Source organism: Drosophila novamexicana, unplaced genomic scaffold (genome assembly GCF_003285875.2).
Source record: "Drosophila novamexicana strain 15010-1031.04,08,12 unplaced genomic scaffold, DnovRS2.1 tig00001842-arrow-arrow-pilon, whole genome shotgun sequence".
In the NCBI taxonomy this organism is placed as follows: Eukaryota; Metazoa; Arthropoda; class Insecta; order Diptera; family Drosophilidae; genus Drosophila; species Drosophila novamexicana.
In genome coordinates, this window is record NW_020824899.1 from 216,632 (window position 1) to 235,549 (window position 18,918).

General features: G+C 45.9%; 3 protein-coding genes across 6 annotated transcripts; all 3 read left to right on the plus strand.

The window, feature by feature from the left end:
- The first annotated feature begins 116 nt into the window (after positions 1 to 116).
- On the plus strand, positions 117 to 2,013 carry LOC115768575 (kelch domain-containing protein 4). Its single transcript, XM_030713214.1, has 4 exons — positions 117 to 276; positions 335 to 640; positions 698 to 1,118; positions 1,178 to 2,013. Exons 1-4 carry the CDS (start codon positions 163 to 165, stop codon positions 1,906 to 1,908), a joined length of 1,572 nt encoding a protein of 523 aa, XP_030569074.1. The 5' UTR covers positions 117 to 162; the 3' UTR covers positions 1,909 to 2,013.
- Positions 2,014 to 2,663: 650 nt separating this feature from the next.
- On the plus strand, positions 2,664 to 5,465 carry LOC115768589 (ATP-binding cassette sub-family B member 8, mitochondrial). 2 transcript variants are annotated; one of them, XM_030713235.1, is made up of 6 exons: positions 2,664 to 2,857; positions 3,048 to 3,408; positions 3,466 to 3,999; positions 4,056 to 4,538; positions 4,589 to 5,194; positions 5,266 to 5,465. In XM_030713235.1, the coding sequence occupies exons 1-6, from the start codon at positions 2,811 to 2,813 to the stop codon at positions 5,401 to 5,403; spliced, it is 2,169 nt and encodes a 722-aa protein (XP_030569095.1). In that variant the 5' UTR covers positions 2,664 to 2,810; the 3' UTR covers positions 5,404 to 5,465. The 2 variants fall into 2 exon arrangements, with proteins under 2 accessions (XP_030569095.1, XP_030569094.1); XM_030713234.1 differs by having other exon boundaries at positions 3,048 to 3,999.
- Positions 5,466 to 6,975: 1,510 nt separating this feature from the next.
- Positions 6,976 to 14,982, plus strand: LOC115768584 (LIM domain kinase 1). Of its 3 annotated transcripts, XR_004018573.1 has the most exons (6): positions 6,976 to 7,569; positions 8,642 to 8,728; positions 8,824 to 10,075; positions 10,604 to 12,137; positions 13,215 to 13,858; positions 13,912 to 14,982. XR_004018573.1 is itself a non-coding variant. In XM_030713229.1 (5 exons), the coding sequence occupies exons 1-5, from the start codon at positions 6,998 to 7,000 to the stop codon at positions 13,535 to 13,537; spliced, it is 3,768 nt and encodes a 1,255-aa protein (XP_030569089.1). In that variant the 5' UTR covers positions 6,976 to 6,997; the 3' UTR covers positions 13,538 to 14,982. The 3 variants fall into 3 exon arrangements, 2 of the variants coding, with proteins under 2 accessions (XP_030569089.1, XP_030569090.1); XM_030713229.1 differs by having other exon boundaries at positions 13,215 to 14,982; XM_030713230.1 differs by lacking the exon at positions 8,642 to 8,728 and having other exon boundaries at positions 13,215 to 14,982.
- The last annotated feature ends 3,936 nt before the right edge of the window (positions 14,983 to 18,918 follow it).

Sequence of the window (18,918 nt, forward strand, 5' to 3'; positions counted from 1 at the left end):
AAATGCAAAAATACCAAATAAAATATGGAAAATACTAGAAAAAAATGTGATTCATCTTGAGCACGAGCTGGGCTATTTTTTGTTAAGCGCATATGGTCACTAAAACGTGCTTTCCATCTTTGAATAGTCAAGTTATATTTATATATTTTATATTGAACAATAATGGGTAAAAAGGACAAGAATAAGAAAAAAGGCAAAGGCGCCGAGAAGACAGCAATGAAAACCGACAAAAAGCTGGCAGCCAAACAAAAGAAAATGCTGGAAAAACTTGGCGAGGTAAGGCATGCTCCAATCGTCCCGGCAAAATTCTCACACGAGTTTTTCCCATTTCCAGGCAGATATAGCGGAAATTGTAAAGAAACTGGAGAATCAGGAGCAGAGCATAAAGGCCATAACCGAGGAAGTATGCGCAGCACCAACGCCACGCTCCAATTTCTCGCTGGTAACACATCCCGAAAAGGAAGAGCTAATCATGTTCGGCGGCGAGCTATACAACGGCGCCAAAGTCTCCGTCTATAACGATATGTTCTTCTACAATATACCCCGGAACGAGTGGAAGCAGCTGCGCTCGCCGTCGGGCCCAACGCCGCGCAGCGGCCATCAAATGGTCGCCGTTGCCAGCGATGGCGGCCAATTGTGGGTAAATGATGATCCTTATATAGATATATGGATATTGTTTGACTGATTCACTTTGCAGCTGTTTGGCGGCGAGCACGCCAGTCCCTCGCAGCTGCAGTTTTATCACTACAAGGACCTCTGGTCGATGAGCCTCAGGACGCGTCAGTGGTCGAAGATCGCGGCACCGAATGGACCCAGTGCGCGTAGCGGCCATCGCATGGTCGCCGCCAAGAAGCGTCTGTTCATCTTTGGCGGCTTTCATGATAATAATCAATCCTATCACTACTATAACGATGTGCATGTCTTCTCCCTGGAGTCGTACGAATGGCTGAAAATCGAAATTTCCGGCACAATTGCGCCGGCTGTGCGTTCCGGCTGTTGCATTGCCGCCGCACCGGATGGCAAAATCTTCGTTTGGGGCGGCTACGCGAGAACCTCGATGAAGAAGGATCTGGATCGGGGCATCACGCACACGGACATGTTTGCGCTCGATGTGGACAGTAAGCAACCATTTTCTAATCCATGCCGTTATTAATACTATCCAATCTATTAATTCCAGAGACCGGCTCCGGCAACAAATACAAATGGACATCTGTCAAAGCTGGCGGTTATCGTCCGAAGCCGCGCAACAGCGTCGGCTGCACCGTGGCACCAAATGGCAAGGCGTATTGCTTTGGCGGCGTGATGGACGTCAATGAGGATGACGAGAATGTCCAGGGCCAGTTCGGCGACGAGCTGCTGGCCTTTGACCTGACCGCACAGTCCTGGCGCCTGCTTGAGCTGGCGGCCAAGACCAAGCCCAGCAGCAAGAAGGACAACGAAAAGTCCCACGATATCGAAATGGCCGGCGATGCGGCAACCGCTGAAAAGACTGTGACCACCAGCACAGATGGCATTTTTACGGTGACCGTTGGTGGACCCGGCTCCACTCAAGCATCCTCCTCCTCCGCCTATGTATCCAATATACCCAGTTTGTTTCCGGCTGCCCGGCACAGACGCACAGATGTGCCCTCGCCGCGCATGAATCCCGGCCTGTGTGTTTGCAAAGGCATCTTGTATCTATTCGGTGGCCTCTACGAGGAGGATGAGAAACAGCACACGCTTAACGATTTCTATGCGCTGGACCTACATAAGCTTGATCAGTGGAAGGTTCTCATAGCTAGCAATCAGAAGGCGCACGATTGGATTGATGACACCGAGAGCAGCAGCTCCGACGAGGAGTGCTCCAACGACGACGACGATGATGATGATGACGACGATGATGGCGATTCGGATATGGACACCGATTGATTTATTAAAACCAAGAAGCTGTTTATCAATAAATATGAAATTGTTTGTAAAACATAAACAGGGTTCATGAAAACTGCTTAAATTGCGCGTGAATTTGAATGATAAAGCGTTGCCGAAATCGTATTATTTACAGCAATATACTAAAATTTAATAGAAGCATTTAAAATTAGTGTGCGCAATATTTCAATTTCAATTGGGCAATTTTTTGAGGCTAATTCCAGAGGTTTTTATATACGGTCTTACAAAAAAAAACTCAGTATTTTTAAGAAAAAGTATACTAGATGGTATTTTATACTAAATTAAAAAAATCGAGTATCCACATTAAAAAAAATATTCTACAAAAATTATATTAAAACATGCTAAGCACAAAAAATGTCTTTTAGTATTTAATACCCTAAAACAGACAAAAAGTTAAGAGAAAAAATAGTAGTTAATAATAATTTTTATCATAAATTTAAATAGATTTAATATTTATTTTTCATTTTCCAAGCTAAGCGTCAAATATAACAAACAAATAAAGTATATACAAGCTAACTGTGTGTATAAAGGTTTAAAAATACCAAAACGGTACATTAGGACGGTATTAAATACTCTAAAGCGCTTAAGCTGCCCAAAAATACCAAATGCGCATTTGAAGCATGGCAATCAGCATTTGTCAGGCACTCAACTGACCTGTGTGCATGCATGTGCGTGTAGGTGTGAGACTGTGTGTGTGTGTGAGTGGATGGGCATGTGCCTTTGCTGTTGCTGGTGTTGGCGTTCATTAGTGTATGCGTGCGTGCGTGTGTGTGTGTGTGTGTGTTATTATTATTGTTAAGGTTAACCAACAAGTTAGTTAAATGCTTAAGAGCTTGCGTATTTAGTTAATTTTATGAGTTAAGTGCAACGTACAGAAGCTACAGATGCTGCGCCTACTCCTAACCAACTGCAGTCGCGGCGATATGCTCAGGTAATCCAGCGCTCCCCCCCTCTCCCCCTCGGCGCGTCTAACCCACGATCGTACATAACACACGCATGGCTTGTGCGAAGAGTGGAAAGCGGCGACGGCGTGGGGGCGGGGCCTCAGCTAACTTATGATAAAAAAGGTTTGCCCCCTTTGCTGGTCTTTGATTATGTCATCGCTGCTCTGACTCTTCTAGCCGCAGCCTGTTGCAGCAGCTGCCGCAGTCGCAGCTCGGTCCGCGCCTGCAGAACGCCAGTCGCCTGATGCGCCAGCATCAACAGCACATGTGGCGTCCACATGGTTCGCCCAGCGGCAGCGGCAGCTGCCGGGCCAAGCTGCAGACGAGCCGGGCGCTGCTCTGGGGCGGCGCCACTTTGGGCGTGGGCGTGGCCATGCGCAGCTGTTGGACATCGCGTTCGCTGGTCGCCCACTGCGAGGGCAATCGGCTGGCGGGCGTCATACAGCACACACTGGAGCAGGAGGATCAGAACTTTGACTGGCGGCGTCTCTGGACATATCTGGAGCCGCACACCTGGGAGCTGATAGGCGCCGTTCTGGTAAGTCCAGCTGTCATCACGTTTCGATGCACTGCATCCGCACTTTGCACATTGCAGGCGGCGCTAATTGTGGCCTTCATCAATATACGCATACCCAATCTGCTGGGGGATCTGGTGAACACCCTCGCGCGCTATGCCAACACGTACGTGATGGATCCGATCAACAACTCCTTTGTCAAGGATGTGAGCAAGCCGGCCAGCAATTTGCTTAGTTTGTATCTGTTGCAGTCGGGCTTCACGTTTGTGTACATCTATTTGTTGAGTCGCGTGGGCGAGCAGATGGCCGCCAGGATGCGTCAGGATCTGTTCAAGCAAATCGTCCTGCAGGACATCTCGTTTTTCGACGAGAACCGCACAGGCGAGCTAGTGAACCGGCTGACCGCCGACGTCCAGGACTTCAAGACCTCGTTCAAACAATTCGTCGCCCACGGCCTGCGCAGCTCCGCCCAGCTTATTGGCGGCAGCGTCTCCCTGTTCATGATCTCGCCCCATATGGCCGCCATAGCGCTGGCCAGTGTGCCGTGCGTGGTCATGTTCATGTCGTATCTGGGACGCAAGCTGCGCGCGCTCAGCAAAAACTCACAGGCTCAGGTGCTTGAAGTTTGCCTAATCCTAAACCAAGATCTAATCGAATCCTTCTTCTCTAGACGGAACGCGCGACGGGCGTCTGCGAGGAGGCCTTATCCAACATACGCACCGTGCGCTCCAGCGCCTGCGAATACCGGGAGATGCAGTTGTTCGAGCAGGAAACCAACGAGGCGGCACGCCTCGCCCAGGAGCTGGGCTATGGCATCGCTGTCTTCCAGGGTCTGACCAATTTTTTCCTCAACACACTTGTGCTCTCCACGCTCTTCATGGGCGGCCATCTGATGTCCACGGAGAGCCTAACGCCCGGCGCCCTAATGGCATTCCTGGTCGCCTCGCAGGGCGTGCAGCGCTCCCTGTCGCAGGGATCCGTGCTGCTGGGCACCATGATACGCGGCATGACGGCCGGCAGCCGAGTCTTTGAGTTCCTCTCGCTGCAGCCGAAGGTGGAGCTGTCGCGTGGCTATATTATACCGCCGGAGCGTCTGCATGGCGAGATCCGTTTCGAGAATGTCTCCTTTGCGTATCCGATGCGACCAGATCATGTGAGTGTGTGCCTCTCCAGCCTCGCCAGCCTCTCTAGCTTCTCTTGCAGATCGTGCTGAAGGACTTCAGTCTGACGCTGCGTCCCGGCCAGACCGTGGCCCTGGTCGGCGCCAGCGGTTCCGGCAAATCCACAATAGCCGCACTCCTCGAACGCTTCTATGAACCCACCTCCGGCAACATCAAGCTGGACGGCTATAAGCTGTCGGACATCTCACCATTTTGGCTGCGCGCCAATGTTTTGGGCTTCATCGAGCAGCAGCCCATACTCTTTGGCACCAGCATCCTGGAGAATGTGCGCTATGGCAAACCGGATGCCAGCCAAACGGATGTCTATGATGCCTCCAAGCTGGCCCAATCCCATGACTTTGTCACCGCCCTGCCCGATGGCTATAATACGCATGTGGGCGAGCGCGGCACACAGCTGAGCGGCGGGCAGCGCCAGCGCATTGCCATTGCCCGGGCCCTGGTCAAGAATCCGCGCATCCTCATACTGGACGAGGCGACCAGTGCGCTGGATGCCACCAGCGAATCGGAGGTGCAAAAGGCCCTCGACACTGCCGTACAGAATCGCACCACATTGGTCATCGCGCACAGGCTGTCCACGATACGCAACGCGGATCTGATTGTGGTCATGGATCAGGGACGCGTAGTCGAGGTTAGTCAAGGAGGGAATCCCTTTGTAAATGTATATGCCTGTTACTAAGCTGTGTTCCTTTCTTCCTGTAGACGGGCAAGCATGATGAGCTGATGGCGCGACGTGGTCTGTACTTCGAGCTAGTGCGTCAGCAGGAGCGACGCGAGATCCAGGACCAAGGCCAGGTCGTCGTGGAGGAGGAGAGCCTGCCACAGAACACAGTACAATAATACGAAACGAAAGAACATATTAACATATAGCGCATATATGATTCCCTGTACATACATTTTATTTATTTAATTGTTGGCTCGCCTCAAGGAGAATTTGTTAAACATTTATTTGACAGATAATTTAGGTAAATGGAACAGCTGGTGTTCATGTTCAAATAAAAGCAAAACAAATACATTGTTTTTATATACAACAACAATGAAGGCGTATTTTCATTTGCCAACTGAATGGAAAAGCAAAAAAAAAAAAAAACACGTTATAATTGAATCAATTCAAAAAGTGTGGTATTTGCGGTATTTATCGCATTGCTTTGTTTTGGTATTTAACGCGTTTGTGGATTTTGCGCATACGACGCTCGCGGTCACACTGAACGACTAACGCTAGTCTCATTTTGGTTTTTTTTTTTTAAACAAATGCATTTGTTTTTTATTTTCGAACTGTGTGGAGTAATACAAGTGCCCAAACGTGCGAACGCTTGCGGAAAATGGTGTGAGAACGTATCCAAGAAAATTTGCGATGCGCGTTAAACAACAGCATCAAAATATAAGCTAAAAATTATGTAAGTGTGCTAGTGTGCGTGCGTGTTGTTTGTTGTGTGTGAGTGGCTGCCTGTGTGTTTGTGTATACTTGTGTTTAGTTTTGGCAGTAACAACTATTAGTAAGAATGCAACAACAACAACAACAACAACAATAGCACAAGCTTGCCATTTGCTAATGCTAAAGTCGTTGTTGTTCCCGTTCCCCCACACACATTTCAATCAACATTCAACTGTGTTTTGCGCTTTTTGTATTCATCTTTGTGTGCGCGCGCGTGTACTTGTGTGTGTGTGTGCTCGCGCGCGTGTGTGTGTGTGTGTGTGCTCGCGCGCGTGTGCTTGTGTTCGTGTTCGTGCATTCGTCATTTTGTGTATGTTATTTATATTTATTTTTTTTTATCTGTGCATAACAATACAGCTGCGTCAGCTGCTTGCTTCATTAGTTATATTAAGCACTGATACTATTGCTAAAAAAAAAACCATATGCAGTCAATTGTTGTTGTTGTGCAAGAATAAGTCACACCATTTCTCAGGGTCAACGCTGCCAATAACAATAGATTCCCATACCAACACGCCCCCCCTCCCCCCGCGCGTCATCCGTCAAGCGTATCCCGAATTCCCATAGAGTTGAACGCTGCAGTTCAACTGAACCAGTTTCATGGCTAGTTCCGCAATAACTATTGTTGTTGCAAATATGTTTTACCTAAAAACATATTTTTGTTTTTTTTTTCTTCTTTTAATATGCCGGCTATGACATCATGCTTAGATTAGTTCTATGGCCACATGCAGTTAATAAGTAGTTCGACTTGGATTACACATGCTTGTGTTTGCTTTTGGCTATGAACATGCAATTGAGTAGTTCATTCGCAAAACCGGTTCGGTAAACAAAGGCTTGCCAGATCGTTGCACACACACACACACACACACACATGGCAACTGACTCTCTTGAGCCTGCTCTCATCAACATTAAGCTCTCTCTCACTCTCTCTCTCTCTTCCTCTTCTCTTCTACCAGCAAGCGACGCATAAATACATGCACACACAGACACACATACATTTCCATGCATCAACAAAAAGAACAACTACAACAACAACAGCGCACAGCAGCCGTGCTGCCAACCTGCGCCAGTTGCCTCTGCCCCCTGCTCGCCCACAATCACAACGATGAGCCGATCGTTATGGCACTCGGCCAGCAATGGCATTGCGATTGCTTTCGCTGTTCGGTGTGCGATTCCCATTTGCATAGCTGGTATTTTGAGCGCGAGAATTTGCTGTATTGCCGCGAGGATTATTATGCGCGTTTCGGCGATGCCTGCCAGCAGTGTACGGCGGTTATAACGGGTCCGGTAATGGTTGCCGGCGAGCATAAATTTCATCCGGAATGCTTTTGCTGTGCCGCCTGCGGTTCATTTATTGGCGAGGGCGAATCCTATGCCCTGGTCGAACGTTCCAAGCTCTACTGCGGCCATTGCTATGGCAAACGCCTGCCCGTGGATGCCCGGGCGCGCATCACAAATGCCGGCAAGCCCATGCATTCCATACGACTCGTCGAGATACCCAAGGATGCGACGCCCGGCCTCCGTGTGGACGGCGGCGCCCTCGATGATGGTTGTCCCACGGTGCGGATAACCGAGTAAGTTCTCCACGGCCAATCTCATTGCGCACGATTTTTTATTTGAAATGCACAAAAAAAAAAAACGTAATTTAAAAAAATACTGCAAAATACTAAAAACTAACCTACAAAATAGGGACTTTAAATACAAGCTTAAAATACTAAAAAAAAAAATTAATTAAAATACTGCAAAACAAAAAAGTAGCCACAAGCTTCAAGTACTAAAATGTATTTTAAAAAATATTTAATATAGTAAAAAATTAAATTCTTTTAAAAAAGGACTACCTTAAAATATGCCAAAAAGACTCGGGACACATTTTGATCAAAAATACATTTGAAGGTATTAATTAAATATCGCTTTGAAACATTTGAAAATACCATAAAGAAAAGCAAGTATTTTGAACTTGTTAAAACTCAGAAAAGTGCCTTCAAAAAAAGACGATGAAAAAACACTTAAATTAAAGTTTTTGACGTTTTTAAATAGTATTTGTTTAGTATTTTTTAAATACTATTTTATATAAATATTGGAGAGTTTCTTGCTACTGTTTATTACTCAAAAAAAAACTCACAACATATACTTTAAAACTAAAAAATACTAAAATCAGAAATACAGTTTAGTCAGGAGCTCCAAAATATAACCCAAAAAAGTTTCCTCTTAACTGAACATGATTTACGCATAAAGCTTAGGCAAAGTATTTATATTCAAATTAATATTTATGCACTCTTATGAGAGTTTTTTTTTTTTTCGAAAATAGAAGCATTTAAATCAAGTGTATAACAGTTGCACACGCACACACATCTCGATAGCTTGAAGCTCACATACGGCGCACACATACACAGCAGCTGGCTGGAGCTTGAGAGCGTGTAGAAGAAACGCACTAATACTTGTGCACACGCACGCACACAAATACAACTGCAGCTGTTGGCAGTTGAATTAAATGCTTTTATTTCAATTATTATAAATTATTTAAGAATTAAGAATTAATAATTTTAATGCCTGGTGCTGGTTTCATACTTTCCTCTCTCTCTCCCTTCTCTCTCCCTCTCTCTCTCTCTCTCTCTCGTTCTCTTTCTATCTGTGTCGCTTTTCAAGCTTAATTTGTAAATTTTATGGTCGCATGGGCAAATACGCCTTCTCCCTGCTTACCTCGGTGGCGGATCGTTGTTGTGCTTCATATAGGTAAACGAATGAAAAAAAAAACCACTTAACTAATCCGATCGTCTACTCCTTAAACGTTCAATGTCAACTAATGGAGCATTGTCTTCGGCTTGCAGGATCGATGTGAATTTGACGAATCTGCACATTGGCGATCGCATACTGGAGGTCAATGGCACTCCGGTCAGCAATTCGTCCGTGGACCAGATCGACAAGCTGATACGCAGCAACGAGAAGATGCTCCAGCTGACCGTCGAGCATGATCCGGTGCAGGTGTGCCGCAGCTGCAGCCAGGCGGACATCCAGCGTGCCAGCTCCGCAACGACCTTGGTGCTGCCGCTGAGCACATCCGCCTCCAGCGTCGAGGTAGGCGGACGCGGTCGCGAGCGTCTCTACAAGGCAGCCGCCACCGAGCCCAGCGGCAAGATGCGCAAGATGCGTCAGCAAACGGTGCAATCCCTGCAAGCGTCCAAGTCAAACGTGCAACAGCCGCAGCAGCCCGTCGAGCAGCAGCAGCAGCCGGCACTGTCATCCCAGCTAAAGGAGAAGGAGCGCTGCTCGAGCCTGTCCAAGCTATTGGATGAACAGCACACGGCGCAACAGCATTCGGCGCATCCGCAGCTCTACGATTTGTCGCGCACCCAAAGCTGTCGCGTTGTCCAGAAGCCGCAACGTATATTTCGCGCCTCCGATCTGGTCATGGGCGAGAAACTGGGCGAGGGCTTCTTTGGGAAGGTGTACAAGGTGACGCATCGTCTGACCGGCGAGCTGATGGTGCTCAAGGAGCTGCATCGCGCCGACGAGGAGGCGCAGCGTAATTTCATCAAAGAGGTCGCCGTGCTGCGTCTGCTCGACCATCGGCACGTGCTCAAGTTCATTGGCGTGCTCTACAAGGACAAGAAGCTGCACATGGTCACCGAATATGTGGCCGGCGGCTGTCTCAAGGAGCTGATTCATGACCCGTGCCAGACGCTGAGCTGGGCGCAGCGCGTCTGCCTGGCCAGGGACATTGCCTGCGGCATGAGCTATCTGCATTCCATGAACATCATCCATCGTGATCTCAACTCGATGAATTGTCTGGTGCGCGAGGATCATTCGGTGATCGTTGCCGACTTTGGCCTGGCACGCAGCGTCGATGCGCCACGTTTGCCGGGCGCCATGCCCACGTCGAGCGCCAGTGCCAGCTCGACGGCTGGCATGGACGCGAACGCCATGTCGCCCAGCGGCACGCTGAGGCGCAGCAAGAGTCGACAGCGACGCCAGCGCTATACGGTTGTGGGCAATCCCTATTGGATGGCGCCCGAGATGATGAAGGGCCTCAAGTACGACGAGAAAGTGGATGTCTTCTCCTTTGGCATAATGCTATGCGAGGTGGGTTGCCCGGAATCTCGTAGCTGTGCCAACTTTCTTATTAATCTATAATTCTTGAATTCTTCTTTGTGCCTTCTTCGTAAACGTTTTACTGGCTGCTGACGTTAGTTTTCTCATGCGCCATGTGCAAATGTTTCACTTGCTTTTTAAATTCTTTCTTCCTTTATATCTTCTCTCTAGGCGTTATGCTCTCTTCTAATAGTTTATAATTCTTTGATTCCGTTTTGTGCTAACTTCTTAAATGTTTAACTGGCATATATGTTACGTTTAATCGTTTCCGAACGCTTCTTTTGCTCTTATGCTTATTAAGTTTAAGAGAACTTAGTTCTTCAATTCCTCTTTCCACCATATTCGTAAACGCTTAACTGTCTCTTACAATCTCCTCTTACTCTCTTGCTAGAACTAACTATTCTTCAATTCCTCTTTCTGCCGCATTCGTAAACGTTTACCTGGCATATATATATATTTATTTTACTCGCTCTTTAAAGCTCGCTTTGCTTATTCATGTCTCTCGTACTTTTACCACAGATCATTGGTCGCGTGGAGGCCGATCCGGACTATATGCCACGCAACTCGGACTTCAGCCTGAATCAGCAGGAGTTTCGCGAAAAGTTCTGCGCCCAGTGCCCGGAGGCGTTCGTCAAGGTGGCCTTCGTCTGTTGCGACCTAAATCCGGATATGCGTCCGTGCTTCGAGACGCTGTACATTTGGCTGGAGCAGCTGCGCCAGCATTTGGATGCACAGCAACAGCCGCCGGCGCGTCTGCTGCACGAAATCGAAAACTTTCAGGATAGCTACATCAGCTCCGAGGATGCCCTATCGCCCACCTCGCAGCGCAGTCTGGACAACCTGAACGTGACGGACATCGCATCCGAAAAGACAACTCCGCTGACGACGACGGCGACGGCGACAACGCTGCCCGCCAGCGAGCTGGAGGAGAAGGAGAACGTGGAGCTGTTGGAGAACGTGGTGATGCGGCCGCAGGATATACCCAAATCGCCGCACCTGGGCAAGGATTTCTCGCCCAGCGGCGAACGTTTGCGCGACAGCATGCGCGCCCGTCGCCGGCAACGATTCCTGGGCGCCCAGCCCGCCCAGCTGCGCGGCCTCACGCCGGAGACAACCTCGACGGAGCGTGCGCTCAAGCAGGCGCTCAAGAAATGCCGGCCATTTGGCGAAAAGGGTTATCTCGTGGACTTGCGGCCTGGCGCCGAACTGCAGCTAAACGATGTGCGCGACCTGAACAACTATTCGGACGTGGACTCCAGCTGCGATACGAGCCTCAATTACCATGAGGTGAATGCCACAACGCCGACGCCGACGCCGCCGCCGGTGGCGCCGCCCACGCCGCCGCCTTTGCCACCGGCCGAGCATCGGCTGGCGTTTGAGGATATGCGAACGCGTCTGCATCAATGCCGCAGCAAATTCGAGCATCTGGAGGAGGCGAATCGACGCAACTTTAGTCAATCGCAGCACTCGATGCGCAACTTCTTCAAAACGCCGCCGGTGGCCCTTAAAATGTTTCAGCGTCTCGAGCACGAGGCCTCGCTGAACGGCAACAAGGCGACCGCGCAGCGCATCAATCAGACGCCCATCTTTGGACGCAGACAGCTGCCCGCGCCGCACACACAGCTGCAGCAGGCGGAGTCGCTGGAGCATCTGGCAGCAGCAGCAGCAGCAGCAACAACAACGCCGCCGTCGGCCAAGCAGACGCCGGCGCCCAAGCGCAGCAAAGCGGCCGCCAGCATTGCCGCTGCCGTTGTCGAGCCGCATGCCACTGCAACGGCAACAGCAGCTGCCGCCCAAGCAGCGCCCGCGGCGACAGCAGCTGCCAGCGATTGCCTGCCCAAGAAGCACAAGCTGACGCTGCCGCTGGCCGCTAGCCCGCAGCAGCGACGTCCTGCACAGGCGCCCAGCAAGGCCAAGCCGCCGAAGACCGCAGCCAACGGGAGCGGCGGCGCCGGCTGCGTCTCGCCCACACGCAACAGACCCGGCTCGCCGGGCAAGCATCTGGCACAACGACACACGGCCGCGACAGCGCAGCGACAGAGCAACAATCATGGTAAATCCTCGAGAGCATTTTATCTGGCAGCTTGGGGCGAGGGTCTGGCCAGCGCTGTGTTTGCCCAACTCTAGGATTTGTCAATAGGACAAAAATAAAGACAGGAAAGTTGACAGCGGGCAGCTTTTAGACCAGTTTGCGCTTATAATTCGCAACTGGTTAAAGCTGAACTTAAATGAAAGCTGTGCTCGAGATGCAAATTGAGCAGACGGAGACAAATAGATGTATGGCCAGATTGGATCTGGTACTGTTTAGATCTACACAGATAAACTATTCCATTTGTAAAGTCCATTTAAATACGGTAGGGAAATACATATAAACATAGACAAGGGGGTACATTTACAACTAGAGCTATCAAAATGGGACCATGGGTCTGGTATATAGACAAAGTACAAAGTATTATTAGACTATTAAAAAGAAAACGTTAGATCTTGGGTTTTGGCATATGAAAAGCAAAATATAACTAAACTAATAAAATAAAAACAGATATGGGGTCTGTTATATTAAAAGTTGAATTCTTTATTATAAAGCTAATGTAAAAATCTGCGTACCAGCATAACAGATATCTCGGATTATAACAGTTTCCATATGAAAGGGTAGCACAACTAACAAGTATAACAAATTTCTCGGGCTATAACAGTTTCTGTCTGAAAGGTTAGCACAGCTAACAAGTATAACAAATATCTCTAATTATAACAGTTTCCATCTGCAATGGTAGCACAGTTAATAAGTAAAACAAATATTCAGGATTCCAAAAGCTTTCATTTAAGATGCTTGTGTAGCTAACTGTTATAACAAATATTTCGCATTATAACAGCTTACAAGTTGTGGATTATAACAGTTTCCATCTGAAACGGCAGCACAGCTAAAAAAGAGTTTAACATTTGCCAACCGAGAGGGTAGCACAGCTAACTGTTATAACAAATATTTCGAATTATAACAGCTAACAAGTTGTGGATTATAACAGTTTCCATCTGAAACGCTAGCCCAGCTGCCTAGTAAATATTACTTAAGATATTGCCCGATATATGTATCATGCTCATCTTTTCTAAACTTCTCACGTTCTACTCCACACAGTCTCATCAGCCCAGCAGCAGCAGCAGCAGCATCAGCTCTCGAAGAGCACTCGCCTCAGCATACTCAGTCCGGAGAAGGTGCATCGCCTGGGCGCCCGTCTCACTGACCAGAAGCAGAAGATGCGCGAGGAGGCGGCAGCAGCAGCAGCGGCGGCGGCTGCTGCTGCTGCTGCTTTGGGCGCCAGCAGCAATGGCCATGCTGGAGCGGGGCATGGACGCGCGGGAGCGGCTGGAGCGGGCAACAGTGTGACCGTAGATCGTAGAAGACGAGCGGCGCCAGCGCCGCCGCCGCCGGTGCGGACGCACTTTAATACACGTTGTTAACTGTTATATGTTCGATGGCTGTTATACGCGCGTGGCAATTGTGTTGTGAACTGTCAATTTGTGCAGAAATTTCCATAACTGTTATACGCATCAGACGCACAAGCCCAGCAATTGTTACAAACGACTACTGTTATACACAGCAACAGCAACTTATACCCACAACTGTAATACACTTCATCAGTGGCTGTTAAGCACGCCTGGCAACAGCACTGGGTATCAACTGTTATACACAGCAATGGCCAACCATTATAAACAACAACAGCTTCAAATTTCTTCCACGATTGTTATACGGCGCTTTTATTGGCTGTTATACAGCAGCTCGTGAGTAACTGTTATACGCAACAATTGTTATATATTTCAGCTGTTTCACTTAGCCATTGTTATGCGCCAAAGCTGATGAGCGCAGTAGCCCAGAAAGTGTTATAAACAGTAACTGTTATACCCGGCAACACATCAATAACGACAACAAGAACAACAGCGGCAGCAGCAACGCATTCCCACAACTGTTATACAACGCATTCCACAAACGCAAACATTCCATCGTGCATTGCATTGGCAATACGAAAATGAAAAAGCCCAAAAACGACAAATCAACGAAGCTGACGACGAACAGAAAACGAAGCGAACAGCGTTGCCACCTGGCGGTAACCAGCGGCAGCGCAGCGACGGCGGTTGCCAAAACTGTCCGACTGTAGTAGTAGAAGTAGCACTCTCGCGCGAAAGAGAGGAGCAGAAGAAAGTAAAAAAAAAAAAACAAAGAGTAGGCCAGTCAGAATGAGCTAGAGAGAGCGAGAGTGAGAGCGAAAGAGAGATATTGTTAACGAAGTTAAAAGCAAAATGTTACGAAACTTGCCCTTATAATCAGTGCAGCTAATCCAACTGTTATACAGCTTGAATGACAGCAAAAGCAATTGTAAAAACAACTAACGCGTCGCGGTATAACATATAACAGCTATGCTCAATTATAACAACTGTTACACAGCGTTAGTTAACAGTTCAAAGATTCTGTTAAAATAATCCAACTTATTTTTTTGTTGTATCTATTAAATAAACTTATATCTCCGTATACTTAGAGTATATCCAATCTAAACCAAGGTGAAGTGCCTGTAAAAAAAAAACACAGATGTTGCAATATTTACAAGTTGTATAAAACGATATAAACCTAGCAGCTAAGTTTACAGGGTATATTTGCATTAAATTAACAGTTCCCAACATAAACGTAAAGTAAAGCAATTTTTTTTTTCTGTCGCTCTATGGCGAAACTGTAAGAAAGAGAGAGAGAGAGAGAGAGATGACAAATCGAATAACGAATACGAATAGAAACGAGATGGAGAAAACCTAGTGCCATGGCCCACCCAAGCGAGAAAGAGACAGGCAACAAAAGCTGTTACAAAAAAAAAAAATAATAATAATAATAATAATAATAATGACAAGTCTGTGTTAGGATGGGAAATTATTAAAAAGAAAACAAGCTGACAACATAAAAGACAAAAAGAAAATTATTTTTTTATATACATACATGCATATACACACATACACACATATATTCCATGTTAGTGCTTAAATCTAATTTATTATATATAGAAACAAAATATTAACAAAACTTTATACCCTCCTATTAACTAATACGACTACGAACTAAACAATAATGTTGCGCTAGCCAAGGCAAAGAAATTTATATACTACTTACATATATATATCTATATATAGGGATCGATCGAGCAACCGAAAGTCTAACTTATACTCGTATACTTATATGTTTAATTGTACTACGTATGTGAATATTTGTATTTGCAATTGCTCAAAATGGCGGCATTAGTTCGTAAGTAGCACAGTGCTAACTGTTATACAAACACACGTTGATGACAATTACTTATGCTGTTAAAAACAAAAAACAAACAAACAAGAAAAAACTGTTATACAACGCTATATTGTACTTTATATAACTAGGCATAAATTACACAAAAACAAATAAGAAACGCTTACAATTAATTGCTATACCGCGAACACGCCCCCTCAGCCCTCCAATAACTGATTTACATACATATATATATATTATAACTGAATATTTGCTTAGCTGTTATACTAACTGTAATGCTAGGCTAACAGACGTGGCTGTTATACTGACTGTTATGCTAGTCTAACAGCTGGCATAACAGCTGTTGGCTCTCTGTTAAACTATGTAAATGTGCGCCTCTCAATGTTTCAACTAACTCAACATATACATACATAATTATATAAATACACACACACACACACACACACATAAAATACATTATAAATTTAGTAATATGTATTATGCATAATACATAGCGTATATTTTTGTATGCAGTTGAAAATGATTATGTTTAAAAATACATTTGATTCCATCAAACCCTAACATATGTACATTTTTTTTGGGCAATATTTTGTCAAGGATTTGTTAACAGGATCAAAAGAGTTGAGCTTGAATATCCTTTTTCTACCTACAATTCGACGTGAGACATGTTTCGTTTACAAATCCCCCAATCTGAGTGGAAAATGCGTGGATCTCGATTATTAGTTCCAGGCTTGGAAATTCTATTTCTACACAAAAGCTAACAAATATTTTTGTTCTTTCAGTCAATTTCACTCCAAATGGGCGAAAAACTTAAAAACCATCATTTTGGAATCCACGAAAACAGGTGGAAAATGACTGTAAAAGTTCGTTAACAGTTAACATTTTGATTTATTCTTATATATGTATATGATTTAGACAATTTAAACATATATCTACAGCTCTTCAACAAATACTTGAATTATTTTGTGTTTTATTGTGAGATTGTGAAATTCACCCGTAATACGGGTGAAAAGCCTATATTAGACTTTATTAGGAAAACACTTGGCCCAGCCATTTCCGGATAATATCAGCTAATTATTATTAAATTGGTTGCATTTACCGGAGCAGCTAGCCCCGCCTCCCAACTCCCTCGGCCGATAAAATGTACCAGGCTGGGATCCGGGCCCCAGTTCAGATTGTGTGTATCTGGTTTTTCCGCATGTTGCTTCCAGGAAGCCTCTCCGCAAACGATGTTGAATACACACAAAATAAAGGGCAATACGACAGGTTGTATCCATCGTGGAATTTGTCCCAGACCATGGTCGGAATATGGATCGATATGTCCATACATACATATGTATATGTATGTATGTTTGCGGCCGGGCCAACAGCCCAGGACAATTGGAGTACATGCACGCAGCAGTGGCAGGGGGCGTGGCATATTGAACAAGTACATACACACAATGTATATAGATATACACATAAATGCACACACATACATACAAGCATACATGCATGCGCAGTGGAGACGTTTCCTGGTCCCGAAATGGAACATACAGTTTACATATTATGTAAATATCAATTCGTATGCCAGCTACATAATGTACATACAATGTGCGTAACAGTGCTGTTGACTGTTAACAGCGTTGCAACGTTGCCAGTTTTCAGGCTGCCGCTTAACAGCTGTTAAGTCAGCTGTTTTTACAATGGTCTCGCGCCAAACAGCTGCTGTCGCTAATTAGTTTTATTTTTGCTTTTTTGTTTTTTTTTTTGTTGCCTGCTGTTGCAACTGCCCCGGAATAACTGCTCAAGAAGTGCGTAACGCGAACATCATGCAAAACGTCATGGGGCACGATATGTGGGAAGCAGCTGCGCTGGCAACGGGCGCAACCGCAATCATTTTCAGGCGCTGCCCGCTGCAGTTGCTGCGAGCGCCACTGACGTGACGTAGCAGCGACGCCGGCTGCGGCAGCGACGACGCGCCGTTACGTATTCAAGGTCTACATTTGTGTATCGATACACGAACGTTTGTATGTACATACATATATATGTGAATGTGCCACAATTTCGTGTGTATACGCCTGCCCATGTACATACTATATTTACATACATATGTATGTACACACACATGCATACATATATATGCATGTAAGTATGTGTATGTGCATGTGTGTGTATGCGCGCATAGTATACACACAAGCAACGCTAGTGTACTGGAGCAATGGTCGCTATTCTCTTTTCAACCCCCAACACGAACGCGCCCCTTTTGCACGACGTATCCATGCCATGCCCCGTCGTCACAGCGTCAGCGCCTTGCCTTGCGTTTTGCTTTTGCTTATGACGTGCTCGCACGTACGCGACGCACAACTGTTGTTGTTGTGTGTGTGTGTGTATGTATCGCATCGTATATATATATATATATATATACATATATGTGTGTAGCGGTACAGTGGTAGCTCGCTATCGCTGAACGCAGAATCTATTGAATTGTTGCCGGCACAACATATAACGAATTCGATGTGGACAGTGGTTGCTAATAAAGAGCTCGCACTGTACTACTGAATGCTTATATATATATATGTGTGTGTGTATGCGCCAAAAGGCGCACGCATACATACGAGAGCGAGAGCGTGCGCGCATGAACTGAAAAATGTGTACAACAGCAAACGGCAAGCAGCCCGATTGCCAATTGGCCAGTCTATGACGAGTTAGAAAATTGTAAATTAGTTGGTGCTAATAAGCCTTGATATTCATTTTAAAAATATTTAAAATTGGCTGATATAAAAATTGTTTATATTTTAAATAGGAGAGAATACTTAAAACTTCTGTATTCTAAAAACTTATATTAATAATGTTTTACCATATTAAATTAGATACATATACTGAAGACACTATGTCGTGGTATTACCATTAATTGTGAATATGTACTTTTGTAATAAATAGTAATTTCAGTCTATAACAAGAAATTGTTTATTTTCTTCAAACTACAAACAACCCTGCTGCAGTTGCTAGCTGCATGTCCCGTGCATGTTTGTTTGTGTGTAGAGTTGTGCGCATTTACCACTGGGTCGCCAGTGCTGCTGACTATTTGACGTGCCTGTTTTTTTTTCTTTCTTCTTTTTGTTTGGTTTTGCTTTACGCTGCTTTTGCTTTGCGCACCGCTCATTTTCATCATTCTGTAGCCGAACGTTGCCGCGTCAAGTTACGCTTACGCTAAATATTCTTCGGTATTGTTGCCCACACACATATATATATATATTTAGCGTCGGTCGTGTACGTGTCTCCGCTGTCGCTTTGCTTGCATGTGTGTATTGTGTGTCTGCTGTGCAGGCGACAGAGCATACGAAAAGCGTGCGTGTATGTATAATAATACATGCATACATACATATGCAGTTGTGCGTGCTTGTGTGCGTGCCTTGTCGTGCGCCGCAGCGCAATAGAAAAATAATAAGCAAAACAATATAACTAATTTTTTTTGACAGTGTACGCAAAAAAAAAAAAACAAAAAGAATTGTTTTTATGCCCAGTGTGTGTGTGTGTGTGTGCGCAGCAGCGAAAATCAATAACAAAGCGCAAGACGCTA